Source organism: Schistocerca americana, chromosome 8, assembly GCF_021461395.2.
Source record: "Schistocerca americana isolate TAMUIC-IGC-003095 chromosome 8, iqSchAmer2.1, whole genome shotgun sequence".
NCBI classification, from domain to species: domain Eukaryota; kingdom Metazoa; phylum Arthropoda; class Insecta; order Orthoptera; family Acrididae; genus Schistocerca; species Schistocerca americana.
The window spans coordinates 418,582,140-418,598,212 of NC_060126.1; the positions used below are offsets into that span (position 1 = coordinate 418,582,140).

Genomic DNA, 16,073 nt, shown 5'->3' on the forward strand with positions numbered 1-16,073 from the left:
CACTGTCATGAGTGGTAATATACCAGTGGTCATAGGTGTTGGAGCAGCACCTTTTTTAGGATAGGTAGGACAGAACAAAGTCAAGTTCTGAGAGAAGTAAAGATTGAAAAAAACCATCATTTTGAGAAAGAAATCATACAGCATAATCCTGGCACATTGGATCAGCGAACACAGCTGTTGGTTAAAAATTTACAGCAATCAGCAGAAACTTTATTTCCAACTGATTTCATCTTGGTAAATGTGAAATGCCAACAATCTTTAGTGCATCAAAATATTCAAGGGCTTAGAAGTAAAATTAATGAACTAATTATGTGCATTGATGAATTAGAGTCATCGAACCCAGTTGATATAATCTGCCTGTCTCAACATCATGTGACCACTGGTGTAGATATGTTAAACCTTACAGAATTTAAGTTAGCCTCTTACTTCTGTAGACAAAATATGGAGAAAGAAGGAGTTGCCACATTTGTTAAAAACAGTTTTAAATTTAAGAGTATTGACATTAATAAATTTTGCTTAGATCAGCACTTAGAAGCATGTGCAACAGAGATAGAATTTCATAATAGGTTGCTTTATAATAGTAGCCATATACAGAGCACCTTCAGGAAATTTCAACCTGTTTATAAACGGTCTTGAAGATTTATTATCTCATCTAAAATTAAGAAAACAAAGAACTAGAGGTTGCTGGTGATTTTAATGTAGATGTCCTGAAAAACACTGTCAGTGAACAGTTACTGAAATCAGTTACATTGTCATTCGATTTAATTTCTACAGTAAATTTCCCAACTAGGGTATACAAATGTTCTAAGACTGCCATTGATAATATCTTTATTGACAATTCAAGGCAACTAAGCCACATTACAAAACCCATAGTAAATGGGCTATCTGACCATGACATGCAACACCTAATATCAAATTTTGAAAATTGTCAGGGTAAAACATCTATCAGAAATGAGTACAGAAGGCCAATAAAATAGTCAAAAACTGAGAAATTTAAGAGATTGCTCAAAGAAATTAATTGGATGGATGTTTACAGCATCCAAGACACAAATGGAAAATACAAAACATTCATTAATAAAGTTAGCACCTTATTTGAAAATTGTTTTCCCCTGAAGGTAACTCAAATTAAGCAGAAGTCTAATAAGAAACCATGGATCACACAAGGGATAAAGATATAATGTGAGACAAAAAGGAAACTCTGTCTGATATGTAGGGACACCTTTGATACTAGCATTATAGCACATTACAAAAATTACTGCAAAATATTGAAGAAGATTATCCAGAAATCTAAACACCTGCATTATGAGAAGAAGATAAATACATCCAGCAATAAAATAAAAACAATATGGGATATAGTTAAGTCAGAGACAGGTAGGATCAGAAATGAGGAGGAACAAGTAGCTCTAAAAATAAATGAAACCCTGGTAACAAACGCATGTTGTGTTGCAAACCATTTAAACAAGTATTTTGTCTCTGTTACTGATAGCATGGGGTTGTCTGGTTCAGTAAATAATGCAGTGGAATGTCTGAAACCAGTGCACACAAGCAATCTCAGTAAAATGGTATTGACACTTCACCCAAAGAAATAGAATCCATCATAAAGTCCTTGAAATCAAAGCATTATAGTGGTTATGATAACATATCAACAAAGTTAATAAAAGTGTTCATGTGAGCTTATTCATATCTTATTTGTGTAATCAATCACTTATCACAGGAACATTCCTGGACTGGCTTAAATATGCTGAAGTTATACCTCTCCACAAGAAAGGGGACAAATTACCAACCGATCTTTGCCAGCTGTTTCAAAAATCTTTGAAAAGGTTATGTTCAAGTGTCTACTTAAGCACCTTAGTGAAAATAACATTCTGTCAAAGTCACAGTTTGGGTTTCTTAAGGGTTCTGATATTGAGAAGGCTATTTACACTTACAGTGAAAATGTCCTTAATTCATTAGACAACAAATTAGAAGTAACTGGGATATTCTGTGACCTGTCAAAGGCTTTTGACCGTGTGAATCACAGCATTCTTTTAAGTAAATTAAAATATTATGGCACCACTGGTAGTGCTGCAAAGTGGTTTCAGTCATATCTTACTAATAGAAAACAAAGGGTGTCATTATGTAACACTTCAGCAGTAGGCAATCAGACATCATTTGACTGGGAAGAAATTACATGTGGTGTCCCCCAAGGTTCCATACTAGGTCCACTACTTTTTCTTGTGTATATTAATGACCTGTCATCCGTTACATTACCAGTTGCCAAGTTCGTCTTATTTGCAGATGATACAAACATTGCAGTAAATAGTAAATCAAATATAAATTTAGAAAGGGCAGCTAATCAAATTTTTACTGACATTAATAAGTGGTTCATAGCCAATTCATTGTCATTAAACTTTGAAAAGACCCACTATATGCAGTTCAGAACTTCCAAGAGATTTCCTTCTAGCGTGTGTATAAAATACGACGACATGGAGGAGAAGTTGAGAGCGTAAAATTCTTGGAATTACAACTTGATAGCAAATTCAGTTGGGAGCGACATACTAACGAACTGCTAAAGCACCTAAACAAGTCTGTGTTTGCAGTGCGAATGATGTCAGACATAGAAGATATAAATATAAAAAAACTGGCATATTTTGCTTATTTTCACTCCAGTATGTCATATGGTATCATATTTTGGAGTAACTTCTCAAACCGAGAAATATTTTTTAGAGTACAGAAGCGTATAATAAGAGTAATGTGTAGTGTAAATCTAAGAACATCATGACGAAACCTATTCAAAGAACTGGGCATACTAACCACAGCTTCCCAGTATATTTATTTCTTAATGAAGTTTGTTGTAAATAATACATCTCTTTTTCCAACTAACTGCTTAGTACACAGTATCAATACTAGGAATAAGAACAATATACATAAAGATTTAAAATCACTTACTCTTGCCTAGAAAGGAGTCCAGTATTCAGCAACGCATATTTTCAATAAGTTACCAGCAACCATTAAGAGTTTAGTTTCAGACAAGGCACAATTTAAACACAATTTAAAAGAATTTTTGGTGGCCAACTCCTTCTATTCCATCCATGAATTTCTCAACAAGTGCAGTAGGCCATTTTAATGAAAATTAATTATACACTCCTGGAAATGGAAAAAAGAACACATTGACACCGGTGTGTCAGACCCACCATACTTGCTCCGGACACTGCGAGAGGGCTGTACAAGCAATGATCACACGCACGGCACAGCGGACACACCAGGAACCGCGGTGTTGGCCATCGAATGGCGCTAGCTGCGCAGCATTTGTGCACCGCCGCCGTCAGTGTCAGCCAGTTTGCCGTGGCATACGGAGCTCCATCGCAGTCTTTAACACTGGTAGCATGCCGCGACAGCGTGGACGTGAACCGTATGTGCAGTTGACGGACTTTGAGCGAGGGCGTATAGTGGGCATGCGGGAGGCCGGGTGGACGTACCGCCGAATTGCTCAACACGTGGGGCATGAGGTCTCCACAGTACATCGGTGTTGTCGCCAGTGGTCGGCGGAAGGTGCACGTGCCCGTCGACCTGGGACCGGACCGCAGCGACGCACGGATGCACGCCAAGACCGTAGGATCCTACGCAGTGCCGTAGGGGACCGCACCGCCACTTCCCAGCAAATTAGGGACACTGTTGCTCCTGGGGTATCGGCGAGGACCTTTCGCAACCGTCTCCATGAAGCTGGGCTACGGTCCCGCACGCCGTTAGGCCGTCTTGCACTCACGCCCCAACATCGTGCAGCCCGCCTCCAGTGGTGTCGCGACAGGCGTGAATGGAGGGACGAATGGAGACGTGTCGTCTTCAGCGATGAGAGTCGCTTCTGCCTTGGTGCCAATGATGGTCGTATGCGTGTTTGGCGCCGTGCAGGTGAGCGCCACAATCAGGACTGCATACGACCGAGGCACACAGGGCCAACACCCGGCATCATGGTGTGGGGAGCGATCTCCTACACTGGCCGTACACCACTGGTGATCGTCGAGGGGACACTGAATAGTGCATGGTACATCCAAACCGTCATCGAACCCATCGTTCTACCATTCCTAGACCGGCAAGGGAACTTGCTGTTCCAACAGGACAATGCACGTCCGCATGTATCCCGTGCCACCCAACGTGCTCTAGAAGGTGTATGTCAACTACCCTGGCCAGCAAGATCTCCAGATCTGTCCCCCATTGAGCATGTTTGGGACTGGATGAAGCGTCGTCTCACGCGGTCTGCACGTCCACCACGAACGCTGGTCCCACTGAGGCGCCAGGTGGAAATGGCATGGCAAGCCGTTCCACAGGACTACATCCAGCATGTCTACGATCGTCTCCATGGGAGAATAGCAGCCTGCATTGCTGCGAAAGGTGGATATACACTGTACTAGTGCCGACATTGTGCATGCTCTGTTGCCTGTGTCTATGTGCCTGTGGTTCTGTCAGTGTGATCATGTGATGTATCTGACCCCAGGAATGTGTCAATAAAGTTTCCCCTTCCTCGGACAATGAATTCACGGTGTTCTTATTTCAATTTCCAGGAGTGTACTTTAATTTTTGACAATACTTGGTTGTAACAGCCAAGTAACTACCAACTGTGTGAATGATGGGTGTATGGAAAGCAGATGTAAGTCTTAAATCTGTAAATAGTGGAAGTTTAATTTTAAATTTTGTACATAATCTGACTGTTCTTAACTGAGGATCACTGAAATGAATAATTTACTTTAATTTTTGACAATACTTGGTTGTAATAGCCAAGAAACTAGCAAATGTCTGACTGATGAATTTAATGAAAGCATATGTAAGTATTAAACCTGTAAATATTAGAAGTTTAAATTTAATTCGTGTACATAATTTTACTGTTTATTGACTGAAGATCATTAAAATTAATGAAACTCAAGTTTTTCTAATTACATTTTTGTAATGTTTTTATCTGACATGTTCCACACCCAGGAGGATTCCCTCTTTAATGGGTCTATGGAATGAATAATTAATCTAATCTAATCTAATCTAATCTGTAAGAACAAAAACGTTGTGCTGTGAAAATGTACAGTTTTGTTTATGTTCTCACTTTCAGTTTTATCGTAGACAGCTGGTCATTTAAACTATGAGGCAAATTGTTTCTCCCATATACATTTTTAAACAAAAATTGTTTATACAACATTGTGCTGTTTTATTTTCTTCCTCACGTGTGGTTTTTACATATTAAAACTATGTGAAGTAGTGTCATGGAAGCTACAATCCTCACAGATCCAACAGCTGGGAGAGGTGTCACTTTCATAGCCTGCATGTCAGTGATCTCAACCAATTTACGCACCCATTTCAAGCGACTTCAGTTATCAATCAGGGTTTCATTTGCAACAACAATAAACAAGACTTAAGGCCAGACATTCAAATACGTTGAGATTGATTTACAGTCAGAGTGCTTTTCACATGGTCAGTTGTATGCTGCCCTTTCACGAACTGGTAGTTCAGTAAACCAGTTCATAAGTCTATGATACAGTATCACAGCATACTGAAGTTTTGTTAATTGTTTTGAGTACAAAAAAATAAAGAAAAATGAAAACATAAAACATAACAGTCTTTTTCATTTGTATTCTGTGTGATGTATTGTAATTTTGAGTTCCATACCTTCAAAGTGGCTGAAGTTGCAAAGGAAGCCAAAATTTGTATCCTAACACAGTTCCCATACATATTTAGCAATTGCAAAGCACTGCTATGTTTGCCAATAAGGGCTAAAACTACATGGAAATATCATGGGACTATTAGTTCCTTCCTCTTTCCTCATAATCTCTGGACTGAAGCTGGCACAGCACTAATCTTCAACCTCCTGCTATCTCTGATGCCTCCACTTCCCTTTTTACCTTTGTCTGCCAATCTCCTCATAACTGGTGGGTCTCTACCATCTAGGTGTCTGTGTGACCTACCTTACCTTTTTAACCTTCCCCAACCTGCTCCTCTTTCCTTGAGGAAGGGACTTAATAGTTCTGGAAGCTACGTTAGAAATATGGTGCATTAATGTCTTATGATGCTAGGTGCTTTCGTGTTCTTTTGCATGTGTCTATTTGCAGTACTAAAAGTTTCACCTTCTGACGGTAAATGTTGCTCAGCAATTTTGCCATAATTTTGTAAGTAAATCCTTCATTGAAATCCTGTTTCCCCAATATAGTATATCTGTAGAGCGGAACTAATTCAGGTGAATGTTTTTGAAACCAGGCAGTTTATATCACCAGTACCTTCATACATCAGTTTGTTAGATGAAATGTGTATAGTGAAGTCCAAACAACATCACTGTGAAATATAAGTGAAGCAATTTTTTGGAAAATTCCAATACTTTATGAGAGCTTTAATTTGTTTTGCACTGGAACTCACAAGAATTTTCTGTTTATTTAACAATATAACCACCTGCCTCACAAGTCTGTGATGATATGACTTGATTGAAATGTGTATTCCTACAAAATTATGCATATTTTCCACTTTCTCATGGAACCAAATGAAACCACAGTGGATTCATTGAAAAATATCTGTGGCAGTAATTTGTGTCATATTGTTGTGTAATAATCACACTCAAGTCCAAATCCAAAAGCAGCGATGTCAGTCAAGTACAGCATGTAACACTGAGAACACATTTATTATCGAATGCCAAGGTACACCCGGAACAGAACTGACCTCCTGGATGGAGAGTGCAGCTGTTTATACAAACACAGAATGCTGGTATTTACACAAACATGTGGGATTTTGGGTCCTTATCGTTATAAATAACAACCCGTTGATCCACTTGTTAAAACAATGAGCACATTTATTGTCACACTTCAGATATACGTCATTACACATCGAAAGTATCACATAGACAGAACATAATCATAATGGCCGCCTTAGCCCCAAAGAGCTTTTTGCATGCCAGAGATGTTATGGCACGTCAGTGTTGCCACAGAGGCCCCCCCCCCCCCCCCTCCCCTTTGCAGTGCGGAGCACGAGGTTCTGGCTGTTGTGGGGGGAGGGTGCAGGTGTTGCGCCGTCTTCGTCCGGTGGGGGAGCTAGGCGGGGCGGGGCCAGGGTTCGAGTCCTTTTGGATGGAATAATGTAATCACAGTGCCTCACCGGTGGGAGTGTGCGGCGACCGGTTCGTGAGGTGACAGAGGGGGTGGGGTGATTAGATGGAGACATGGGTACAACACGTACAGTGTACCCGTGGCGTCAATGAAAGATTGAATGAGGGAAGGATCTAAAGAACTGGGGATCAGTGAGGAGTGGAGAATGGAAAGTTGGAAGGTGTCATCTTCGGCGGAGTGGGGGGGAATGTGGATAACTAAGAGAGAATCATTTGTGGTAGTTATACAGATGTCAGAGGGTGAAAAGTGTGAGACGTCGATTGAGACGGTAGTGGGTTGTTGAATGTCGGGTGAGAAGTGTGTGACGAGCATAGCAGGAGAGGGTGGGGTGAAGGGCGTGGACCCCGGTCTCTGCCCAGTGAGGGTTCCCGGCGTTGGGGAAGGGGGCATGGCCGGTGTGTCGTCCCTTGAGGAGGCGGTGGTGTGGAGGTCGTCGTCCGTCGTGGTTGGTGGCATCGGGTCGCTGGAGGTGTTGTCATCTGCAGTGACCCACGCTGGCTTGAGTCGAGACACTGACACTGTCAAGGGTTTGCCTTTGATACAGATGTGGCTAAGTACCCTGTAAGGGCCTGTGTATGGGGGTTCCAGGGCAAGGCGCACTGTATCATCCTTAAGCATCACAGCTTCACACGTGTCTAACTGCTGGTGCACAAATGTTTTAGCCAGAGTGTGTGCTTTTGGAGCAGGTGCTCTCTGCGCTCATATCGTCTGTCGTATGCTCTCGATTAGCACAGGGTATTCGATGGTATCTTGGAGCAGTGAAGGCTCGACAAACTCGGTTGGTACTGTCAACAGCTCGCCATAGAGCAGTTCGGCCACCGAGCACTGCAGGTCATCTTTATATACAGAACAGAGGCCTAGCAGTACCCACAGGAGGGTGTGTAACCACCGTTCCTCTTGGCACATTAGCGCTGTCTTTAATGTGCGGTGCCATCATTCCACTAAGCCGTTTGATTCGGGGTGGTAGGCTGTTGTGCGAATGCCGCCGATGCCGAAGAGCTCGCACATTTTTGTGAAGAGGACAGCCTCGAATTGACGGCCTTGGTCTGTAGTAATGGTTTTGGGGCAGTCGAAACATGTGACCCATGTGGAGAGGACAGTGTTGGCGACTATTTCGGGTGAAATATCGACTAGGGGGGTTGCCTCGACCCATCTAGTTGTTTTGTCAATGAAAGTAAGCAAGTATCGGTAACCATACACCTGGGGAAGGGGGCCGACAATGTCGATGTGGATGTGGCAGAATCTGCCAGAAGGAGAGCGGAAGACGCCTGAGGGGGGCATGCAGTGGCGTCCGACCTTGGACCGCTGGCATGAAAAACAAGTCCGACACCAGTCGCGACAGTCTTTGCGAAGCGAAGGCCATATGAAATGCTCAGCGATGATGCGCGTAGTTGCGCGAATGCTTGGGTGGGCGAGACTGTGCAGTGCGTCAAACACCGAGCAACGCAAAGAGGAGGGGACGAGGGGGCGTGGCATGCCAGTGGAAGTGTCACACCATAGCTCTGAGCGTGTGCCGGGGATCATCTTGCACGCCAGGTGCAGAGAGTTATTATTGTCAGATAAAAGGCTTGCCAAGGAGTCATCATTTGTTTGCACTCGAGCAAGAGTGACGAAGTCGATTGAGGAAGATAGTTGCGAGATCCAGGAGAAATAATCAGCAGCTATGTTGTCGGATCCTCGAACATATTGTACATTAGTTGTGTATTGTGAAATGAGATCGAAATAACAGAGCCTCCTAGGAGGTGGGTCGGCTGGGGGGTTTGTGAGTGCTTGGGCGAGAGGTTTGTGGTCTGTAAAGATCGTGAAGGGGCGTCCCTTGACGTCTTCGCGGAAATATCTAATGGCTTCGTAGACAACTAATAGCTCTCTGTTGAAAGTGGACTATTTGCACTGAGAGGGAGAAAGTTGTTTTGAAAAGAACTTAAGAGGTTGCACTACCTCTCTCTCCTCTGTGTTGTTGAAGTACTGCGCCGACAGATATTCCACTAGTGTCTGTGGTGAGCAAAAGTGTTGCATCCAGGTGTGGATGGGCAAGCGTGATGGCTTCTGCGAGTGCGATTTTGAGTATTTTGAAAGACGCACGCATGACCTCTGTCCACGGAACGCGCCTGTCGCCTGACGTTTGTGGCCCACGCAGTGCAGCTTGAGGGGACCTGTAGTTCGGCGGCTCTTGGAATGTGGCGGTGGAAAAATTGATCATTCCTAAGAACCGGTGGAGTTCATGGTATGTTTCTGGTATCGGCAGCTGTTTGATAATGTCTATTTTCTCTTGTGTGGGCCGGATACCATCGGCTGAAACTATGTGTCCCAGAAAAACAACAGAATCCTGTCTCAGTTTGCATTTGTCTTTGTTGACGATTACACCATGGGATTGTAATGTGTCAAACAGCGCCTGGATGTGATGCTCGTGTTCCTCCCGAGAGGAAGAAAAGATCAAAATGTCGTCCAGGTACACGTAGCAGAAAGGTAGGAGTCTTAACACTGTATCTAAGAACCTCTGCCGGGTTTGGGCGGCATTTTTCAATCCATAAGGCATGTAAACGTATTCGAAGAGGCCGAAGGGTGTGGTGATGGCCGTTTTAGGGATATATTGTTCGTACAGTGGTATTTGGTGATACGTTTTCTCCCAGTCTATAACACTGAAAATTTTAGCGCCTGCCAACTGAGAAGCGAAGTCCTGAATGTTCGGTACTGGATAATTGTCCATGATTGTGTGGTCATTGAGACGTCTATAGTCACCACAGAGTCTGTAGGAACCATCCTTCTTCGGTGTGAGATGAATCGGTGACGACCAATCACTGGAGGATGGGCGTACAATGCCTGCTTTTAATAGATCCGAGATGACTGCTTTCGCCGCTTTGAGTTTGTGTGGATTCAGGCATCGTGGTCGGTGTCTGACCGGAGGGCCCTCAGTCGTATTGAGTTTGTAACATGCGCCGCTCGTGATTGATAACACGCTATGTGTACGGGGTGCGTCATTAGTATTCAAACACTCCTGCAATGAGTCAATGATTTGAGCGCACGCCGGTTTGTGCGAAGAGCGAATACCTCGAAGTGAGGCGAGTTCGGATTTCATGCTCCGTAATGTCTGTTCGGTACACTCGATTAGGGAGTTGAGCTCGGCCTGTGTTTCCTTGAGTTCACTGATTTATTGTCGTCGTAGTAGCACGTCGCAACTTTTACTAGTTAACTTGGTCGCAAGAAGAGCACATTCGGTCTGCAATAGTGAAATGTCAATTTTTGAAGGTTGTGTGTTCACATCACGTCGGGGTCACCAGTGTGGGATTTTGGGTCATTATCGTATAAATAACAACCTGTTGATCCACTTGTTAAAACAATGAGCACATTTATTGTCACACTTCAGATATACGTCATTACACATCAAAAGTATCACGTAGACAGAACATAATGGTCGCCTTGGCCCCAAAGAGCTTTTTGCGCGCCAGAGATGTTATGGCACGTCAGTGTTGCCACAAATATGTTATTCCAGAATATACAAACATTACAAATACAACTTCTGCAATTTATCCGGCGCATTTCTTCTTCCAGTTATTTTTAGGTTTGCAGCCAGATTCCATCAACATTCTGCCACAATATTTCAGCCCAGAGATGTCCGACCATCCTCAGGTGATTAAATGAAGTTCTGAAGAAACCTGATGCAGTCATGGTATCATCTTATACCATGACTGCATCGGGTCTTGTCTACTCACCTGAGGGTGGTCGGATGTTTCTGGTCTGAAATATCATGGCAGAATGTTGATAGGATCCAGCTGCAAACCTGAAAATTACGGGAAGGAAAAAAAATTCAAATATAAGATATTTCAAGAACTTTCCAGAAACGATAAATACTAAATAACAAATAACTGTGATGGTCAAGATTGAACTGGCAACCCTTAGCAAGCCAGCCAGTGATGGTAACCATTATACTGTGGTGCATGCACCACAATGTACACAAGAAACAGCCAGTGATACAAATATTACTGCAAGCTGTGGTGCAGGCAGTACAGTGTACTAGTTAGCGCCAGTTCAAATCCCGTTGCCCTCAGTTATTTGTTATTTAGTATTTATGTTTCTGGGAAGTTCTTGAAATATCTGTCCGCCCAAATATTATTAAGAAGTGAAATTCCAAGTACTGCTGATAGACTCATATAAAAAAGCTAAACAACTATGGTAACTTTTGGAACTGTTAGTTCCCTCACAAGGAGGAAAGACATATCATCTAACAGGAGGACCTAACAATTCTGAAAGTGTGAATAGTTTCTTGTACAGTTATGCGTGCCTGTCAGTAATACATCTAAATATTAGTATGGCCAACCATAATGTCTCTTTGTAATTTTATAATTTTTCGCATTTAAGTTTTCTTTGGATACAAAAAAATTATTTTAGTTGATGTCAGCTTATGTCAGTTTCTAATTGCATTTCAGTATCATTTTACAAGAGAGCGCAAATCCTCATAGGTGATATATGGGCCTGCTTCAAGGGAGAAGGTCTAGGTTATTTCAAAGACATTGATTTCCTTTCAATGTTTGCAGATTACAGGTATGTTAATCCTATGAATCTGTAGTAATGATATATTTTTTAAATTAGCAAGCTAGTTCAGAAACTGTCATAACAGTGTATTTATTCTTTTAGTTGTGTTTATTTTAAATGTTTTTAAATACTAGTGTTTTTGTTGGTTTATAAACAAAAATTAAACATTGTTACCTGGAAGAATTTATTAAAAAGATATGGAAGTATTGTACGATATCTCAACATATTTACCACCACAGTTGAAATTTTTATTGTACTATGAAATGGATTTCTTTGTTTCTGTTTCATAAAAATCTGCTGCTTGTTTTTGGAACCTGTGTGTGACGGTTGACTGTACCTCTCAGTCACTGTGAACATTTTGACCAGATGGAATTTTCTGCAGGATTGAGAATAGGTAGAGATTGGTGGATCTAGATGAGAACTACAGAAAATGGGCTGTGTACAGTGTTGTAAGTGTACGAATATTTTCACTGACCATCAAAATATTTGTTGTTTTTGTGGTGGTGGTCTTCAGCCCAAAGATTGGCATGAATGTAGCTGTCAATGCTAGTATCTCCTATGAAAGCCCCTCCATCTCTGTGTAGATATTGCAGCATTCATCCATTGGAACCTGTTTACTGTAGTCAAGCCCTGGTCTTCTGCAACAATTTTCACCCTTAAAATTTCCCTCCATTACCTTATTAATTCCTTGACGGCTCACAATGTGTCTTCTCAAACTATCCCTTCCATTAGTCAAGTTGTGTCATAAAGCAATTTTTCCCCAATCTGGTGTAGTACTGCTTATCATTATTACCATATAATTTTCACCATTATTTGGTGTCAATAAATTTCAGAAGTTTCTAGTCTCTGCCTGTTTGTACAGATAATCATTCACAAAACACTTGCGTATAGCACTACACCCCAAACAAATTCTTCTGAGACTTCGTTACTCATAAATTTGTTTTAGATGTTAACACATTTCTGTCAGAATTACAGTGTCATTGGCAAACCCTGAAAATTTTTGTTTCTTCTTCCCCAGCTTTAATACCATTTCCAAATTCTCCATTAGTTTCCCTTATGTAAAGACTGAGTAACATGTGGGATAGGTTACAACCCTGTCTCATGCCATTTTCATTTGTTGCGTCCCTTTCCTGTCCTTCAACTCAAATAACTGAAATTTTTACACTTGGCATTTTACGCCTTTTGATCTGAATGGCCTGAGACAATTTCCACTGTGATCCATTTTAGCAGTCAGCATTTACTGTTCTACTTCTTGGTGTCAATCTGCATACAAATCCTTTCTGCAGTGAGTTATATGATGTGAGGCTTGCTTTGTGATCCTTGTCTCTGACATATTCAGGCCACATTCCATCTGTTCTTTTCTGTTCTGTGCAGTTTTATTTACTACAGGATTAACAGCTAATTATGTGGTGACTTTGTATTCTGTGCTGCAACCTTTTACAGAGCTGAAGAACTTCATTTTTGATGTTTCCAATTGTCTAGGATCTTCCTTGTTGGAGTTCAACATTCTGCTGTGTACAACAAGGTGGAAGCTACTATTAGTTTATAAAATTTCGCTTGTATCTCATTTATCATGTTCTTTTTGAGCACTCCTACAGGTGTGTTGTATACATTCTTTCAATGGCCTTTATCACTTTCTCCCCCCCCCCCCCTCCCCCTCTCCCCCAGTGTTCCATGATCAGTAAAGATCTCATTGGTTTCTTTCCTAAGATAACTATGACCATAACTAGTTGTTAAAATCCGTAACGTGTATGGCCAGTTTAGGAGATATAGCGACGTAGAATAAGGCATTCACATACTGTTGGGTTCGTGATTTGATTCCCCACATCATACACACCTCAATTCCATTGCTACAACATCTTTGACAATGCATATTTTGTATTGAATATTCTTGTTGCACATGTCACATTGAGTTGATATGAAATTCTGAGGTTTCATCTATAGCCACTATAGTCTTCATGAGGGAAGCCACTTACTCTCAAAGAATATATAGAATTGGTCGTATCTGAATGATACAATTGTCCCAGATGTAACTAAAGATTGTGCTGCCACTAACAATAAAATGAGACTAGTACTGACACAAAGTTTGATGGTACCTTTATGATGTGGTCTCATGGAAAGGGAACATCACTCCAATTCATTGCCCACATGAACAAGATATCCCAACAAATAGTTCACTGCTGAAATACAAAAGGAAGGAAAGTACCCTCCTTAAAATTGTAACTCAGTGAAATGTAGACAGTCAGTTTGGTCATTCATTGTGTTGTAAACTGACCCACACAGACCAATATCTTCAATAGGTGCAGAGGATCAACAGGTACAGGGAGTGGCAATTGACCCTCAACATAAAAACATGTAACCTATTGCGTATACATAGATCGAAAGGCCCATTATTGTATGACTACACGATTGCAGAACAACCACTACAAGCAGCGACTTCTGTAAAATATCTGTGAGTGTGTGTATGGAGTGATTTAAAGTGGAGTAACCATATAAAACTAATCACAGGAAAGGAACGTGCCAGACTTAGATTCATTTGAAGAATCCTCAGGAAATATAGTCCATCAACAGTGGAGGTAGCCTACAAAGCTGTCATTCAACTAGTACTTGAATATTGCTCATCAGCTTGGGATCTGTGCCACATAGGGTTGATAGAGGAAATAAAGAAGATGCGAAGAAGAGTGCATATTGTTAAAGGTTCATTTAGTAAGCACAAAAGTGTCATGGAGATGGTCAACCAATTCCAGTGGCACACACTGGAAGAGAATCATACTGCATCATGGTAAAGCAGTTGCTTTGATTGGGACTGAAGCAGCAGGAAACTGGGTGTGCTGTTTCAAAGGAACCATGCCCACATTTGCCTTAATCAGTATGGGAAACCCAAGAAAACTTAAATCTGGATGGCTAGACGGGGATTTGAACTGCCATCGTACTGAAATCAAGACCAGTGTCTTACCACTGCACCATCTCTCTAGGAACATGCATAAACCTCCAAAGTTAGTGTTAAGGCTAGAAGTTGGACAGTTCACAAAATTTTAAAGCATGCACCACACTTGTTGTGTCATCAGGTAAAATACAGGCCAGCTGCCTAGATCTTGTCAGAAGATAAAACAATGTCATTTAGTATGTGGTGTACTGACATTCGTACTCCACAATCTCCAAGCACTGGTGGGTCATCTGTCAACAGTAGAAAGCCTTGATTCCCAAGACAGTGGCCTACACTGAGGTGACAAAAGCCATGGGATACCTCCTACAACCAGGACCCCCTTTTGCCTGGTGTAGAGCAGCAACTCAAAGTGGCATGGACTCTGCAAAAATTGGCATGGACTCTGCAAGTATTTGGAAGGTCCTTGCAGAAATAAAGAGCCATGGTGCCTCTCTCTCTCTCTCTCTCTCTCTCTCTCTCTCTTCCCCCCCCCCCCCCCCCCCCCCCAATCAGTCTTCTGACTGGTTTTGATGCGGCCTGCCACGCGTTCCTGTCCTGTGCCAAACTCTTCAGTTCAAAGTACCACTTGCAATCTACGTGCCCCATTTACTTGCTGGATGTATTCCAGTCTCTTGTCTTCCTCTACAGTTTTTACCCTCTACAGATCGCTCTGATACTATGGAAGCTGTTCCCTGGTGTTTTAACAGAAACCCTATCACCCTGTCCCTTCTTCATGTCAGTGTTTTCCACATACTCCTTTTCTCTATGATTCTGCGCAGAACCTCCTCATTCCATACCTTATCAGTCCACCTAATTTTCGACATTCATCTGTAGCACCACATCTCAGACGCTTCGATTCTCTTCTGTTCCGGTTTTTCCACAGTTCATGTTTCGCTACCATGCAATGCTTTGCTCCAAATGTACATTCTCAGAAATTTCTTCCTCAAATTAAGGCCTGTTTGATATTCTCTTGACCAGGAAAACCCTTTTCCCAGCGCTAGTCTACTTTTGGTGTCTTCTTTGTTCCGTCTGCCATTGGTTATGTGCTTCCTAGGTAGTAGAATTCCTTAACTTTGTCTACTTCATGACCATAAATCCCGATGTTGAGTTACTCGCTGTTCTGATTTCTGCTACTTCTCAATACTTTCATCTTTCTTCAGTTTATTAACAATCCATATTCTGTACTCATAGACTGTTCATTCCACTCAGCAGCTCATGTAATTCTTCTTCACTTTCACTGAGGATAGCAAAGTCATCAGTGAATCGTGTCATTGATATCCTTTCACCTTGAATTATAATTTCACTCTTGAACTTTTCCTTTATTTCCATCATTGCTTCTTCGATGTACAGATTGAACAGTAAGGGCGAAAGATTACATCCCTGTCTTTTACCCTTTTTAATCGGAGCACTTTGTTCTTGGTCTTCCATTCTTAAGATTCCCTCTTGGCTTTGTACATGTTGTATATTACCTTTCTCTCCTTATAGCTTACCCATATTTTCCTCAGAAT

At 41.8% G+C, this 16,073-nt stretch overlaps 1 protein-coding gene across 1 annotated transcript in view; it reads left to right on the forward strand.

Moving 5' to 3' along the window:
* Positions 1-16,073, forward strand: part of LOC124545361 (queuosine salvage protein) — a 47,017-nt gene that overhangs the window by 18,073 nt on the left and 12,871 nt on the right. The window contains exon 5 of the mRNA XM_047124266.1: positions 11,534-11,648. Coding sequence (XP_046980222.1) covers positions 11,534-11,648 — 115 coding nt within the window. The remainder of the gene's footprint in view (positions 1-11,533; positions 11,649-16,073) is intronic.